Here is a 16643-nt window from a genome sequence, read left to right as displayed (position 1 = left end):
TCTGGCCCAGCCTGACCGAAATGGCATCCACACTGGATGTTTTTTGGAGAGTTGGATTGTCTGGTATATTTTACTTTGGAAAATTGTAAGCCATCTTCCCTTTGAAAAACTTCCACCCCGAGGCTGAGGGTAAAGGTCAGTGACAGAGCACTGGCCTGCCAGGCACAGGCTTTCGGTTTGTTTTGGTTCAACCGGCCGGCGGCTCTTACCTGATCAGTTAAGCCTCATGCGTGAGACCTGGGATGGCCACCTGCTCATGGGGCTCTGCAGTAGGAGTGGGTTCTGGGGAAGGGGACAGAGCAGGCGAGTGACGTGTGGCACCTTCTACAATATAATCTTCACTCTGTCAACACTGGCATTGCCCATATAGTCTGTAATTCATGCGAGGATGCTCCAGTAGTGATAGAGATGCTCTTGTCGAGGACCAGACTTGGGTTTTCAGCAGTTAATAACAGGCTGTTCGCAGCTCCCACTGTGAGGCAATCTTACACCCTCTTCTGGCCATCTGTATTCAGTATTACCCACCCCCATTAATATGATTAATATACATGCTAAAAATGTTTCAGCACAGAAACATTTTAAATGAATAATAAAAATTACAAAATAAAATATTAAAAATTTATAAGTAAGCAACCATATATATACATACATACACATATACACACATACATATACATATATGCATGTATATATACACATAAATATATATATATATATATACACGCAAAAAATGACCAAATATCTCCTGTCATGGCATGCATCCACAGTTAATTTATCAGCAACAGTTTGAGTCACAGGATGTTTTAGGAACTCTTGTCGATCTGCCCTATCAATTGTTTGGGTAATAATGGTACTCCTGACTGTCTTTCTGTCTGCTGTGGACCTTGTCTTTGTGCTTGGCACCAGGTGAAGCTTCAGACCTGGTTGCCTGTAGTGAAAGATGCTGTGTCCCTGCTATGCGCCGTCACCGTAGCTCTCTGTGATGCGGAAATCAGATCTGCTATCACATATAAATTACTGTTTTTAAGTAAGTAAGAGAATTCAAGTGTTAGGCAAGGATCCTTGTCAATTGAAAAAGAGGTTTTTATTCCTTGTCTCCTGCATTACAAGTCAACATGTGTTCATTAATTCTGTTCAAATTGTGACATCAGGACGAAAGACATACTACAAAGACATCTCGGAAGTTGCCAATTGCTTATTAATTAGTTCTCAAATTGCAAAATTGCTTAAGCTTATTCTAAACCACTAAAGACTGATTTACCTAGGAAGGTAAATTCCTAGGCTCAGAATGAGCAGTTCTCCTGGGGACAGTCCTGTGTGATGGGACTGCTAACACAGAAGAACAGTTTATTAACACTTTTCTCTGTCTCGGTTTCTAGCCCGAGCCTCCAACAACAAACAAGTGGCAGCTGGACAACTGGTTGACCAAGGTCAGCCAGCCCCCAGTGCCCCTCGAGAGTCGCGCGAGCACCGAGTCCCCACGCTGGCGCCAGGAGAGTAAGGATGGGGACCGCAGCACTGACCAGCCGCACCCTGAGTCCAAAGACCCCCCACCTAAGAGTTCCAGCAAGACCCTCCGAGGTCCCACTGAGGGGCCCCAGCCTGGGAAGAGAAGCTGCCAGAAATCCCCTGCCCAGCAGGAGCCGCCACCTCGGCAAATTATCGGAACCAAACAACCTAGAAAACCTGCCAAGGGTTCTGGCCAGACAGAGCCCCAGGGCAGCAGGCCTGCCGAAAGTGAACCAGGGCCCCTTCCCTGTGGCTCAAAAGAACAGACTTCCAAAGACAAACCTAAGGTGAAGACGAAAGGCAGGCCACGTGCTGTGGGCAGCAGGGAGCCTAAGCCTGAAGTGCCCGTGCCTAAGCCACAGGCAACTGTGCCCAAGCCACAGGCAGCTGTGCCCACCCCTAATGAGAGGAGGAAGCACAAGGGTTCCCCGACCCCCTCCAAGGCCCCCTCAGGCCCTCAGCCTCCAAAGGACAATGCTGGACACAGGAACCCCGAGCACTTTGCTCTTGTCTCGACTGAGAGCCAGGGTCCACCTTGCAGTGGCAGGGGCAGCGGTGGTGTTAGCGGCATCAGGACTAGTGGCTGCCGACAGGCGGTGATTGTCCAGGAGGACGGCCAAAAAGACAGACTCCTGGTACCCTTGAGAGACACCAAATTGCTCTCACCGCTCAGGGACACTCAACCACCAACGAGCTTGGTGGTGAAGATAACCCTAGACCTTCTCACTCGGATTCCCCAGCCCCTGGGGAAGAGCGGTCACCCCAGGAAAGCGGAAGACAAGCAGCTGCCTGCAGCAAAGAAGCAGGACTCTGAGAAGAGAAGCGGCGAAGGCTCCAGCAGAGGAACCAAGAAGAGAAAGGTGAGTGCAGAGATGCACCTGACAGTGCTTCCCATTCTGCCGGCCCTTGTTAGTGTCAGGGACCTCGAGCTTGCTTTCTCCGCACCCTGCAGCACTCCAAGGGCACGTTTTTTTTGTGTGTGCAGTGATCACTGTTTATTCTCTGACATATGGTGTTTTGTCCTGGGAAATTAAGGTCTTCATGAACTGGAATGAGAATTAGTATTCTAAATTTTTGAAAGAATTGCTCTAACTCATGGCTCATGCTGTGTTACTGGAACTGTTTATTGACACATGTGGGCAGGGGGTCTTGAGTAGAGGGAGCTGCAGACCACTGGACATCTGTGTTTAGTATGAATTTTCACGGGAAACTCGCCTTATTTGAGACTTTCTACTAGGCATGCTGCCGGTTTGGACAGTGCCTGCTTTATTCTAATTGTTGAGCTCCTGCTCTCTTCTTTTGCTTTTTTGTGGTGAGAGAAGACTGGGGAGTATTTATTTCCCCAGAGGCTCTCTGACTATCCGCCTAGATCTGGCGCAAAATCACGAAAGGGGCCAACTGTCTGGCCAATGAGGGGTAGGATTTAGCCCTCTCGAGCATATGAAACACGTCCCGCTCACCTGTGGAACATGAGCACAGGAAGGGCCGTGGAGCTTGCTGTCACCTGGAGACATGGCAGGGCTCTAGCAAACTGAAGAGTGACATGAGAGTGTGTGTGACCGCTGCATCTTTGGGGTGACTCGGGTGCTTGCCGGAGATGCTGTCTGAGCCAGAAGAGGGTGGATTTGCATGCCAGAAAGTCTTTTTGGGGGGGCTGGTGAGAGACAGTCTGTGTAGCCCCTGTCTGTCCGGGAATATACCATGCAGAGCAGGCTGACCTCAGACTCTTCCTGCCTACCAATTAAAGGCCTGCACCACCTAGCCAGAAAGATTTTAAAGCTTTCAGAATGAGATGTAATGTAGGGTGTGTCTGTGTCTGTTTCTGTTTGCATGCATGCATGTCTGTCTGTCTGTCTGTCTGTCTGTCTGTCTGTCTGGGACAAAATGTTCTCAAGGAACTTGTGGTGGGTCTGTTTAGGAAAATGTGACCCTGCATCTCAGAGCGGGTGTCAAAGATACACCCACTCCTGCCAGCAAGCCTTCCATCACCTTCCCTCTTAGCCTCCCTGGTGTCCGGCAGTAACCGTCTGCCCTTCTGCTTTTCCCTGGAGCAGAGGGGAGTATTCTCCTTCAGTGGGGTCTAGGCTAGCTCCTCTCCTCATCTCTGAGAACAGTCCTGCCCTTTGGAAGGCGAGCCTCCAGACGTGGCTCAAGGGAAGCTTATTTAGGTCAGCCCAGGGAAGCATTTTGTTCAGCACATGAAGAAGTTATGATTTCTTCATCTTAACTGAGCTCAATTAGGTTCACTTAATTGAGTTTTTCAAAGTGTCTGATCCAAAAGAAGCTCAGAACAAGCACTAACTGTGGTGCCCGTTGGTATGCTGGCCGCCAGGCGCTCTCAGCATCAGGGCATCGCGCTCCTCGCGGCTCTGTCCTGTCTACTGCTCTGTCTCCAGCTTCTGATTCCTATAGAAGAACCCTGCCATTTGGGCCATGCACTCTTAGGCCCTTGGTCCCCTCCTCTTGGCCCCCTTTCCTTTTTCCTCTCTGTGGCTTCCCTTTCTCTCACTGTCTGCCCCCCCCCCCCCCCCCCCCCGCCCCAAGGTCTGGTTCAGTCTCCTGCTTTCTTTCCCTGCTCTGGACTCTTCCAGTGCCTTTAGCTGTTCTCTCCCTATCTGCAATAGACACCTCCCTTCAGCTCCTTTGAGATGTCATTCCTCACGCTATACACAAAGCTCTGGTAAACACCGAGAGATATGGCTTGGGAGTCTGACTGTCTGAGAAAAATCCAGATGGGACCCACTGGTTTCAATCCTGGCTGTAATAAACTTCCCAAGCCTGACCACATTATAGTCGCCCCCCAGGGGACAGTAGGTGGCCCTCCCGAGCTCTGGTATTTTGAAATTCCTAGGCAGTGGTGATGCTCCCAGGGTTGGGACCAGTGGAGCGCAGCCTTACGTGGGCCCTGCTCAGGAAAACTGGTGCCTGGGTAGAGAAACTGTTGAGGTGTGCCCTGAGTGTGGCTAGCATGGGCAAGGCAGCCAGGAATCCTTGCCTGAGTGTGTCATTAATTAGCGGCTTGCCTGAGAAGCTCTCAGACTGGTGTGAATAAGAAGCCAGCTGCTGTGTGTTTACCTCCCAGAGTCGTTTGTCCTTCTGTGTATTACTTCCTGGACACCATGGGGGAGGAATTGCGCACGTCATTCATTCTGTGCGTCAGCACCCTGACTGCCCTGCCGTTCAGGCCTCACTGGCTCCAGCCGGTTACTTGATATGCAAACCTGGGACCCTGACTCTGGCTGGGGCAGAGGTCATACTGACTTCTTTTTAACTTGGGACTGCTTCTTCCCAAATTTAGATTGTGAAGACCTCATTTTCAGTGTGACTGTTAGAAAGGGTTCTAGAGATGCAGTCAGGGACACTGGAGAGCGTTCCAAATCCTTCACACTCATGCAGTTTGTTTAACAGAACTTCTCCCTCTCCTGTTATACGAGTTAGCAAAAATTCTCAGACGACTCACACGTGTTTTTAGCCATAGTACTCATGAGACTATCCGAGAACACTTGGCAGGGCAGGACTGGGGCTCAGGGTTTGACGACTTCCCTAGCATTATTAAGGCCCTGGATTCAGTCCCCAGCCACGCAAACTAAAAGCCAGGCAACAGGAAAGGGCCGTGGTGCTAACAGCTGTGGTGCAGCCATCAGACGTGGCACCTGAGGGGACTAGGTTAGGAACAGTTCGCGAGGCACGGCAGAGAAACTGGGCAAATCCACTTGAACCGAGAGTCCTCACCAAGCTATTGGCTGCAGTTTAGACATTAAAGTACTAATATCCACTTTCTTTTCTTAAGCTAGGAGTATGCCTTTCTGATTTGAAGGAAACCTGAAGTTGGAAGCATTCTAAAAGCACCCTAGCGGACACCGAGCTCCAAATGGAGTCCTACTGTGTGCTTGCCTCTTCTGCAGATGATGGTTTATTCCATCCATCCGCATACAGATTGCCCTGCAAATACGTGGGAGCTCTGTTGATGTTGTCATTGTGGTGTTCTCACCATATAGCCCAGGCTGGCCCGGAAGCCAAGATCCTTCTGCTTCAGCCTCCCACGTGTTTGGATTGCAGTTGTATGCTTGGATAAGCAGGCAGACTTTCTTACTGGTCATTTCAACAAATAATGAAAGGAAGGAGTTCACTGTAGCCTTGCTCTAACATGATTGTTTTATTAAGCAGGACACCATCACCTCTGGTGAGGGGATCAGTGTATGTATATCCTCCTTTATTTATGTCCACAGAGGAAGGGAAGTCATGCGTATGTCAGGAAAAGGTGTGTTTCTTGTGCTTGGGATGGTCACTTCTGCCTTCGGCTTCCACCCAAAGTCCACCTGTCCTTTCTTGCCCTCACCATCCCCAGGTTAGTAACCCCAGATTTTGTCCTTACAAATCAAGGGTGAAATCTGATGCCTTCAAATTTATTAATGTCTTCTAGGTTTCCTTTCTTGCTGCTATGTTGTTGGCTGGAGAGGGTGGCAGCCATGTTGGCAGTAAAGGCTGCCCGAAGTCATCAAATCATTACCCGTGTGTCTGCCTAGCCAGGGAGAAGTAAAGCCCGGTCCGCTGTGGACGGAAGAATAGCTTTTCTTTTTTCCTGACAGCCGGGTCCCAAACAATCACACAGAAGCTTAATATTAATTGCAAAATGTACGGCCTATAGCTTGGGCTTATTTCTAACTTGCTCTTACAGCATGTAACCCATTTTTATTCATCTGTATTTGCCACATGGCTTGCGGCTTTACCTGTCTGTCTGCTAGCATCTTGCTTTTCTGGTGGCTGGCTCACATCTCTCTCTTGAGCCCTCCCTTCTTCCTCAGCTTGGCTTTCCTACCTAGCTAGCCTTATTCTGCTTTGCTGTAGGACAAATCAGCTTTATTATTAACCAACGAGAGCAATACTCATTCACAGCATACAGAAGGATTTTCCCACAGCAGTCCATTTTCCTCTCCTGTAGTGCTTCTCGAGATCCAGATGAGCTCAGAGTCTCATGGCTGCTTGGTAGATATGTGTGCTCACTCCTCCCAGTTTCCTGGTCTGTCTTTTCCCTCGCTCATTCTTCTGTGTGGACCTGGTAAGATCCTTGAAAGAGGCACAGGATTCCAGTTCAGTACTCTGACTCACTGGGGCAATGCTCTTCTGGCTTCGCGCCGCCACTGCCCGATGCTGCCACCCCAGTGCCCATGCACACCCCTTCTCCAGCTGTTGGCCCCTCTGGAGAGCACAGGCACCGCTGAAAGCTTGTCCTCCTAGAAGAGAATTCTAGATCTTTGACCACATTCCTTAAAGTGGTGTGACTGGCAGAGAGATGTCCTTCTTTCTTCTTAAAGAATAGTGTCACCCAGAAAAAGCTAAATATCCCATGCTATCTATCTATGTCTGTCTGTCTATCTATCTGTCTGCCTGTCTGTCTAACCATCCATCCACACACTATAACTCCCAACACTTCCTGCTCTGTGTCGTCACTTTGGTGACCCTCTTTCCGACTAGCCTCTCATTCCTGTTCCCAGGATGGCTGCTGCACCGCTTGCCTGCCATTCTTAGGTTACATCCCAGTTGACAGACACCACTGCCGCTCTGGAGAAGGAAGCTGGGCCTTTCCAGACAGGAGGCTTCTAAGTGCACAGGGAGCATGCCCTGGAGCCTTCTTCTTTAGTTCAGGGGTGGCCTTTCTATTAGACGTTGGGTACTGTGCTTCTGCGGTCTCAAGTACCACAGAAAGCTAATGATTCAGGTGAGGTATAAACACTAGCCTTTGCAGATGCCTGCCTTGAAGCTGATGCTTTACTTCCTGTGTGCACAGGCTCCAGCTACAGACATTTGATGAAGAGCACCCTGCTCTGAAATTTATTTGCTATGTGTATTAGGAGGTAGGTATGTGTGTGGTTTATTGTGATACCAAGCATATCCCAAGCAACATAAAAATAATAAACAGAAATCGACTCTCATTTCCCTTCTGGACTTTGTTGTTTGGACAGTGTGTGTTTGACCACCCTTCTTTTAGTGACATAAACTGCCTGGAGACGCCTTCCATTTAGATGTGTGTTTTAGCATCTCATGTATAAGTTAATCTCATCTGAATCCATGAGCAAAGTCTTAGTTTTCTCTAGATGCGGACTTCTTACTTTGTTGCGTGCTTGTTAGGGTATCTGTGCAGCTTGTTGTGGATGTCTATGCAGCTTGTTGTGGGTGTCTATGCAGCTTGTTGTGGGTGTCTGTGCAGCTTGTTGTGGGTGTCTGTGCAGCTTGTGGGAGTGTCTGCAGCTTGTTATGGTATCTGGGCCTTCAGATGGTTTTGACATACAAAAGAGTTCCACAATAGCCTGGAATGGAGTATAACAAATGTTTATTTATTTGGGGATAACTCACAGAAAGAGTAGCGATCTGCAGTGTGTGCGCTGGGAACTGGAACTTAATCCAGCATTCAAGAGGTCCTTGCATGCTTTTCGTCTGCTTTTATAGTACATGAAACCACGCCCAAAGTGGGCCGGTATCTTAAAGGCAATTGGCTGAAGGAGTTCCCACAGCAAGGCGGCAGGGCTGTTTAGGAACAAGTAGGTAGGTTCCTTAAGGGTTTGCTGCACCTGTGGCAGAAAGTCTGTTCTAGTTTCTCATATTCATAAATGTCTGCCTCCCAACCAAAAGATGTGTTGGGTGCTCACTTCTAAGTCTCACTGTAAGAGTCTGCTGCTGGCTTATGCTCACAGTGGTAAGGAACTTAGAACATTGTAGTCATGGCTTTAGGCCTTTCTTACCTCATACACCTGATTTTGTTAAATCAGTTAAAGCCAGTAAAAGTAGGAAGGAGAGAGAAGAAGAGCTCTTGGGGGGCGGGTGGGGAGTAAGAGAACATATCACATGAAAGTGGAGCGGTGCCAGGGGAGGAAGGGGAACAGCAAGGTCCCCTTTGAGGGGGGGAGATGTCGAAAGAGGAGGACAGATTCGAGCGCAGAATCTATGAAATGCCACATTTAAAGAACTGCAAGTGAGGTGTCGGTGTGGAGCCCAGCGAGCAGACCAGGGGTTGGTGCTGCCCACTGTGATGTGGAGTGAACCACATTTGTGACAATTTTTTTATTCACCACATTAAAATGTAAACCGGGAAAAGGAAACTGGTGACAGCTTTCATAATTTTATCTAGTCTATCAAATATTTACTCAGTATTGAAACTGTTCCATTCATTTTGTACCAAATCTTACGTCTTTTCTGAGCTAGCCAGGTTCAAGTCTAGGAACTCACAGCCTGTAATCATGACTGCTTCCTCTAGGCAAAGGGAAAGTGTCTTCCCTTGGCTTACAATCTTCTGTTGTACCTGTGCTTTCTATCTGAACACTCTGACTTCTGTGCACACCACACTACTAAGAACGAGAATCTCTGTGTGTCTGCAAGAGGTCAGGAGGAGGGAGAAATTTTTCTTCTCTGTTTCTCTTTCTTAAGCAGGACCAGGCCGCTTAGTGTCTGGGAATTCCATGGCCCTATGCATATTAATCTGTTGGCGGAAGGCCACTTGTTCGTCCCCAGCTGCCAAGACTTGAAATAATCATTCAGAAACCATATTGTTTGCAATAGTTTAAGTGTATTTCTAGCTAGCTCTTATATCCTAAACTAATCCATCTCCATTAATCTGTGCATCACCATGAGGTCGTGACCTACTGGCAAAGTTTCAGCAGGCTCTGGCAGAGGCATCTGTCTCCTGCAGTGACTACATGACTTCTCACTGACTCTGCCTTCTTCCTCCCAGCATTCAGTTTAGTTTTCCCCCCGCCTAGCTCTCCTCTGTCCTATCATAGGCCAAAGCAGCTTCTTTATTCATTAACCAATAAAAGCAACACATAGATAGAAGAACTTCACACATCATTAATCTGTTCTTATTTATTGGAGAGGTTGGGGGATGAGGATGGTACAGTGGTGAGAACTGGGGTCCCCCTGCCAGTTACTGTGATGAGTAAGAACTGGGGTCCCCCTGCCAGCTATTTTGTGCATTTTCTTCCTTCACGGCCCAGAGGATCTGGGCTTGGCTGTGGATCGTCCTCGACTGACGTGTGTCCCAGATTCCCAGCTCAGGGACCTCACAGCATCAACTTCACTCCAGAGAGGAGGAATTCTTGCTCACAAGGGCACCACTGTCTGCTTTGAGGTCCCCTACTGAGGAGGCCACCATGCCATCCTTTGTGGTTCTTTGTAAGGGTGGTGTGTGTGGTGTCGGTGACACATGGGAATGGCTTTTGCCATGAACACTTATTTTTTCCTCAGCCGTCTCTGTCTGGATGAAGAGACCAGTGTGCTGGCCGTCGCCGCTTTGTTTCTTTCTTTTTCGGTTTTGGAGACCTGTTCTGTCAATCAACCTAGAGCTCACTGATTCAGCAAGACTGAGTTATATCTCCAGTTCCTTAATCAAGTTCTTTTGAAAAATAAAAATCTATTTCTTCTGGGGATGGGGAAGGGAGGTTGAAGACACAATAGAAGGCAGAAAATTAGAACCTCAAGGACCCATTTTTACATGTGAGATTAGATAGAGATAGAGATGACATGTGTATAGATATATATAGATGATATAGATATAAACTAGATAGATATAGATGATACAGATATTTATGTAGTTGTTTCTGTAGGGTATTCAGGGTTCATCTAGCCCATTTCTTTTTCAATAGTATTCTTTTTTTAAGTAGAGAAAATTTTAAGTATTGTACTCTGAAGATTCAGCATAAAATAAATTAGTTTTGTAAGTAGACGGTTCTTTTCAAATAAGCGAGGAGATGACATACGGTCAGCCCCACATTATTCTGTATGAATACACATGGCTGATTGATTTCTGTTTTATTGTTTAGGTGCCAAGTACTTGCATGTAATAATAATGGTTTTAACTATTTGGAAACATGATGTGTTGAAGTCTATGTCCACTTGCCACCTGTTATTCTTGACACCTTTCCTGGCCTGAGTATAAAGAATGACCTTTATTCATGCCAAATATGCCTCAATAGAAACTACATCAGGGCTGGAGAGATAGGCTTGGTGGTTAAGAGCACTGACTGGTCTTCCAGAGGACCTGGGTTTAATTCCCAACACCCACATGGCAGCTCACAACTGTCTGTAAATCCAGTTCCAGGGGATCTGACACCTTCACACCAGTGCACATAAAATAAAGATAAATAAATCATAAAAAATTATTTTTTTTTAAAAAAGAAACTACACCAAAGTTAGAACAACCTGGAGTTTCTCATTTAGCCATAAAGAAGAATGCAACCATTTCAGGAAATGGATGGGAATAGAAATCATTGAAATTAGCCAGACTCAGACAGATCCCACGTGTTTTGTTATATGAAGAACAGAGTTAAAACTATAAGACATGCTGGGTATTGTGGCACACACCTTTAATCTCAGCATTTGGGAGGCAGAGGCAGGTGGGTTTCTCTAAGTTAGAGGCCAGCCTGGTCTACACATTGAGTGCCAAGACAGCTGGAACTATAGAGACAGACCTCTCTCTCTCTGTGTGTGTATTGTGTATGAGGTAAAGCAGGAGAGGGGACACACACATGAATAACAAAGCAGGAGATAAACATGTACACACATGATGGGGTATATCTATATCATCTATATGGATACATGTGGTCATAGAGTAGAAGAGGAATCCGCAAGCATCAAGGGCGGCCAGGAGAAGGTACTGATCAAGGTATATTATGTGCATGCTGACCGCATCACACCCAAGCCCATTACTTTGTTAGATTGCTTTCTCCATTGCCTCTCTAAGTGTGGGTGAGGGCACTGTCTGCACAGATGTCCCCATAGTCACTTTAGGTCGTTTTGGCCACTTCTGTACTTCTTCTCCCTTTGTATGGTGGCTTCTAACAGGCGGCTGTACTTATTCCCTTATAATAACAGGGCGACCCAGAAAAAGACCGTGACAGCAAGAAAATCAGATTGCAGAAGGATGTCCCGTCACATTGTGCTTCGTCTTTGTCTTCCCACACCGAGTCTTCCAAGACGAAGTGAGTAAGGCAGGTGGGACCAACCCCAGGGCAGCTCATCGGCCTTGGGGGGGGGGGGGGTGACAGGACAGAAAGCTTTCTCCTGCACCAAAACCTGCCCTGGCACTGGTGACTTGTGAGCCAATGGTTCATTCGCGTAGGTCTCGTCCACAGAGACCTCGTGAGAACTGGCACTCCTATCAGCAAACCTAGATTTAGTGAAAACATTTCCATTAAGGAGCATTTCTGAGGCTTACTCTTTATAGTGGCATGGAGGGTGAGCTCAGGGACCAGCTAAACAGGGCGCTCTGTCTCCCAGCTGTCTCTTGCTGGGTCCTCGTTTGCCAGTGGAGGAGCACTTACAGTGGAGGAGGAGCACTTGCAGTGGAGGAGCACTTGCAGTAGGCAGTGAGGTCCTAGACCGATTTGATCCCTACTACTGTGTAGGCATTGGGGCAAAGAAGAAAAGCACTATTGCTATTTTCTTTATCAGGATGGAAAACGGGGAAAATCTGCTCAAAGCCCCGGGTTCCTGCTGGGTGTTGCTTGGACTTGGGGTAGCTCAGGCTCAGTGACCGCCTTAGAGACAAGAGCTACACGGCCTTCATGCATGAGTGCAAGAGGAATGGCAGATGTCAGAGTAGCGTCAAGGCGGCGTGACCATAACAGTGACTGACTTTCTCTCTTGGGCTTATTCAAGAAATTGCCTCACAAGAGACTGGGCAAACACAAGGCCATTTTTGGGGGTTGGGGGTGGGCATAGGGAGCATGCCATCAGACGCAGGAGCATGATAGAGGTGTCATCTGCAGCCCAGCCTGCCTGTTTGTCAGGGTAAAGTGCAGATAGGTGAGAGATGGGGTGGTCAGAGACTCCAGCCTAGTGAAGTATCTCCAGGTCGTTAGACTTCACAGGGCAGCAACCCGTCCCTAAACCCCGACCCTTCCGCAGCGTAACGACACGCTCCTTTACAATCAGAGGACAGAATGTGATGTGTATTCTGCTCTGACTGCCCTTGCTTTCCAGGACTCCCAGGCCCTCGTCGGAGTCCTCAAGAAAGGAAATGCTTCCTCCTCCACCTGTGTCATCCTCTTCCTCCTCCTCCTCCTCCTCGTCGTCGTCTTCCTCCTCCCAGAAGTCAGCCAAAACTGCACACAAGAGGTCAAAGCCCGACGCAGAAGCTTGTGGTCAGGACGCTCCCAGAAGCACCAGCAGTGCCAAGGGCAACAAGGACTCCTCTGTTCCCAAGCACAGAAAAGTGCAGGCCAGGGGCTCAGAGCACAAAGTAAGCAGCGGTGATGGGCAAGGCAGAACAAGGGTGGCCAGGACATTGGTCTGTTTTAGTTTGACAACTTTGAGCTGGGTTTAAAGAGCAGATGGGGGAGGGGCCCTTTATTGAAGCGAACCAGAGGAAAAAATCAGACTCACTTTCATAATGCATTTCTACCACAGGATCAGATGCTTGGCTTGAGAAATGGGTTAGTTCAGTTCTTGGATACTTTAGTTAACGGGAAATAAATCAGGAGACCTGGCTTCCAGTTAGCCTGGGGCATGCTGGGGGCGGGGAGACTGCTTTGCTGGGTGTTCCCTGCTCTTCCTCTGTAGCTCCAGTTAAATCCCTAGCTCAACCGCGGTCTGACTTACTGGGCACACTGTGGTTGCTGCTGGGGCAGTGATCTTCTCTGCTGAGGGGATGATGTGCATGTGTTTTCAAGGGGTCTTCTGGAGAACCCACAAACCCATTCCCAGTGCCTTCTTTGCCAAATGGTAACTGTAAACCAGGGAAGCCACAAGCAAAGCCTGACAGGTAAGCGCCTCCTCCCCTATTTCCCCTTACCCCTACCCCTTTGCTTCCCCCACCCCTTCTTCCCCAGTCCTACCGCTGCTGCCTTTATCTCACCCGCCCTTTCTCTCCTGCTTCACTCCCTTTATTTCCCCTCCCCGCTTTGTTTCTCGCTGCCCCCCCCCCCATTTCTCCTTCTTTTTCATCTTTTCTTGCCCCAGGTAGTCATTTTCCGTTTGTATGACTCACACCTGCCTTTCTTCCTTATTTTTGCAGACAGCAAGCTGATTTTCATATGAAAGAGGCTAAAAAATTGAAGTCCAAAGCAGAGGCAATGGTCAGTCTTGGTTTTTATGTCCTTGGTTAAAATGGGGTCTCTGTTCTGCCATGCTGCACACCATGGCGTATATGGATGGGGAATGGGGCAGCAGGTGGGAGAACCATGTGACAGCGGGTTCTGGGGTGGGGGCAGCAGGAGGGGTATGGCTGCTGTTAGCCACAGTGTAATGTGAGCAGGATAATCAGGGTCTTCATGACTGAGGCCCCAGGTTGTTTACGGGGACTGTGCAGTCTGACTGTGTACAGACTTACAAACTGAGTGGAAGTTGGTCTATGGGATGCTGGTTTCATGCATAAATGCTTTTTTTCCCCAATTCACTACAATCATCCTTGAGATGCACAAAATGAATCATTATTAAAACAGTCTGTCTCCACCCTCAACACTGTACAAGGTGAGGAAGCCTGTTTGCATCCCACAGTGATCTTTTGCACTGACCGAGGGGATAGTTGGCCATGGGAAGGCAGTGGCGGGTGCAGGCTATAAACATGTCCTCACTTGCAGCAGCTCTCCTAACCTGTGAGCCTCTGAACTTCTGCAAGGGGATGGCTTGCTGTTAACTGTAGACATCAAGTGTGGTCTTACGTCCGTGCAGCAATTTGGTGGGGTCACATGTGCCCTGAGTCTTACATTTATTTGGGTGGGGGTTGTGCCACAGTCAGCAACAACTTTCAGAAGTCAGTTCTCTCTATCCACCATGGGGGTCACAAGAGTCAGACCATGTCGTCAGGCTTGGGAGCAAGCAGTTTTGCCCACTGGGCCATGTCATTAGTCTCTGGAGCCACATGCAAACCTGTTGGCTTTTTGTGACTTGACTCATTTGTCCCCTTTTACCCATTGTGACTTTGGCCTATGCCTTTCTACCCCAGGTTGTGGGTTCCCTGATAAAATGGCGCTGTGAGGGATCTCGGCAGTCCCCTTGGGCCCTAGCATGGACGCTACCCCATTCCCGGGCTGTGTGACAGCTCATCCTGTGCCAAGCAGCATTGTGTTCTCTGCTGCCTCTTTACCACGTGCCAGGATGCTGCAGGAGCCGTGCGACTCTTCCCGTTGGGGGCGACTACTCTACACCATAGGCAGATACCAAAACCTTAGACACCACTAGCTTTTGACTCCGTCGGTATTCCAAAGAGCTTTGAAGTGTCTGAAATGCAGGCACATGCTTGTGTATGTGTGACATACCAGTTTATCCCTCTAGTAGTGGTAAGATGCAGGTCGCAGTAGCAGGGGAGAGCCGTTTCCCTACCCCTGGCATACAGTGGCAACACATGGAAATCCAGAGCAGCCTGAGAGGGATCAGCCTCTGTTCCCACGTGCATCTTTGCTGCTTTCTTCCCTTTGGAACACAGCAAAACCTACAAGCTGACCTGTGTTAGCCAGTTGCTCTCAGTGTTACATATGCCACGTGCAGGGAAACGGACCGTTCGCCACGTTTACCACTCAGCTGAACTGGCTGCATGCCACTCAGTAAGATCAAGTGACAGAATGTGTCTTCAGGATGGTGGCAGACCACCAGTATCTGGTGTGTTCATATGCACACATTTCTTTGAGGGGATTGTGAGAGTTTGTCCTTGTTGGCCCAGGGCATGTCCTTGTACAGAAACACCAACATGCCAAAGGAGATTAATAGTGTGTCAGGCTCCAAGTCATCAGGTGATCAGTGAGATATTTTTTTTTATACAAGATGATAAGCCTCAGTCTCCACAAGGAAACCCATTCTGTTCCGGATGCTGGCTCGCCTGCTTCTCGGAGGTAGCCTGTGAGGGACTGGATCTCAGCCACTAATGGGGTTGTGCCCTTTTGTTTGGTGAAGTTCCGAAAGTCATATTAATATAGGATTACTTTCTTTTTCCTTGTGAATTTTTGCTAGAAGACTCTTTCCATAGGTCAGAGCTGACCACTATGGCTATTCATCTGTTCTGTTTGTTCTTTCTCATGTCTCTCTAATCAGGAGTAAATAAAGAAGTTCCAGGGCAGAATGTGTGGGTAAGAAACTGAGCGGGCACTCCCTGTGGTCTCACAGAGCCCGTGTTCTTCCCCCACAGGCAGACAAGACTGGAAAGGCCTTCAAGTATTTGGAAGCCGTCCTGTCTTTTATTGAGTGTGGGATGGCTACGGAGTCAGAAAGCTCAGCAAAGGCGGCGTACGCTGTCTACTCAGAAACCATAGACCTCATTAGGTAAGTACTGGGGTGTTGTGCGTCCTCCAGACCTGCCTCTCTCCTTGCTGGGTGTGAGGACAGCCCCTGCCTGTTGTTTCCCAGGCTGTTTCCTTTTCCCGAATTAAAGTGTGCTGTAGACTAGGGAACAAAGCATAACTGGGTGCAACAAGGCCATTTTGGGGAGTGCTCTGAAGAGAACACCAAGTCTCGGGAGGGTGCTTTTCCCAGCTTAGGTTTCCTATCAGATGTCTCCCCCAGTCCATGCTCCCTGCATGTCACCGGGGGTTTAGTGAGGATGTGGTCAAGCTTGGTTGCAGGAGAGAGCAGGCTCGGGGCCAGGTCTTCTGAGCGGCTTGTGGTTGCTCTTAACCCCTGCGCTTCTGTGCTGCACACAACACATCTTCATTTCCTCAGGAAATCGGAGAGGGAGCTAGGTCGGGCTCCTGTACCCGACCTGTTTAATCTCAGACACTTTTGTCTCCCTGCAGGTTTACAATGTCACTAAAACCCTTCTCAGATACCACGACGCCAGCACAAGAAAAGATATTTGCCGTTTTATGGTGTGTACAATTTGATTTGTTATATAAATAGCACTTTCCTTTGATTAAAAATTTATCTAAAAAAAATTTTTTTTTTCGAGACAAAGGTCTCTACATATAACTCTGGCTGTCCTGGAACCCTTGAGTTTGAGACCAGCTTGGTCTACATAGAAATGCGCCTGCCTCTGCCTTGCCAGTGCTGGGATTAAAGGTGTGCACCAGCACACCTGGCTATAAATTTATTAAAGTGAGAATGGTGGCAGGAGGCAGGTGAACGTGACCATGGTTATCAGGAAATGGTGTTTGCCCCGCTCTTCTGGCCCCAGGGGGGCTGCTCTGGCCGCGAGGTCACCACAGTTCATAGTA

General features: G+C 48.4%; 1 protein-coding gene across 3 annotated transcripts in view; it reads left to right on the top strand.

Annotated features, from left to right (window-relative positions):
- Aff1 (AF4/FMR2 family member 1) overlaps positions 1-16643 on the top strand; it is a 160674-nt gene that overhangs the window by 137025 nt on the left and 7006 nt on the right. For all 3 annotated transcript variants that reach the window (XM_038323757.1, XM_038323748.1, XM_038323765.1), the window contains 7 exons: positions 1380-2369; positions 11374-11480; positions 12484-12742; positions 13173-13264; positions 13517-13577; positions 15623-15756; positions 16227-16298. In XM_038323757.1, the coding sequence (XP_038179685.1) occupies positions 1380-2369; positions 11374-11480; positions 12484-12742; positions 13173-13264; positions 13517-13577; positions 15623-15756; positions 16227-16298 (1715 nt within the window). The remainder of the gene's footprint in view (positions 1-1379; positions 2370-11373; positions 11481-12483; positions 12743-13172; positions 13265-13516; positions 13578-15622; positions 15757-16226; positions 16299-16643) is intronic.

This window comes from Arvicola amphibius, chromosome 1 (assembly GCF_903992535.2).
Source record: "Arvicola amphibius chromosome 1, mArvAmp1.2, whole genome shotgun sequence".
NCBI classification, from domain to species: Eukaryota; Metazoa; Chordata; class Mammalia; order Rodentia; family Cricetidae; genus Arvicola; species Arvicola amphibius.
Note: the sequence above shows the minus strand (reverse complement) of the source record. Positions and strands in the feature narration are given on the sequence as shown.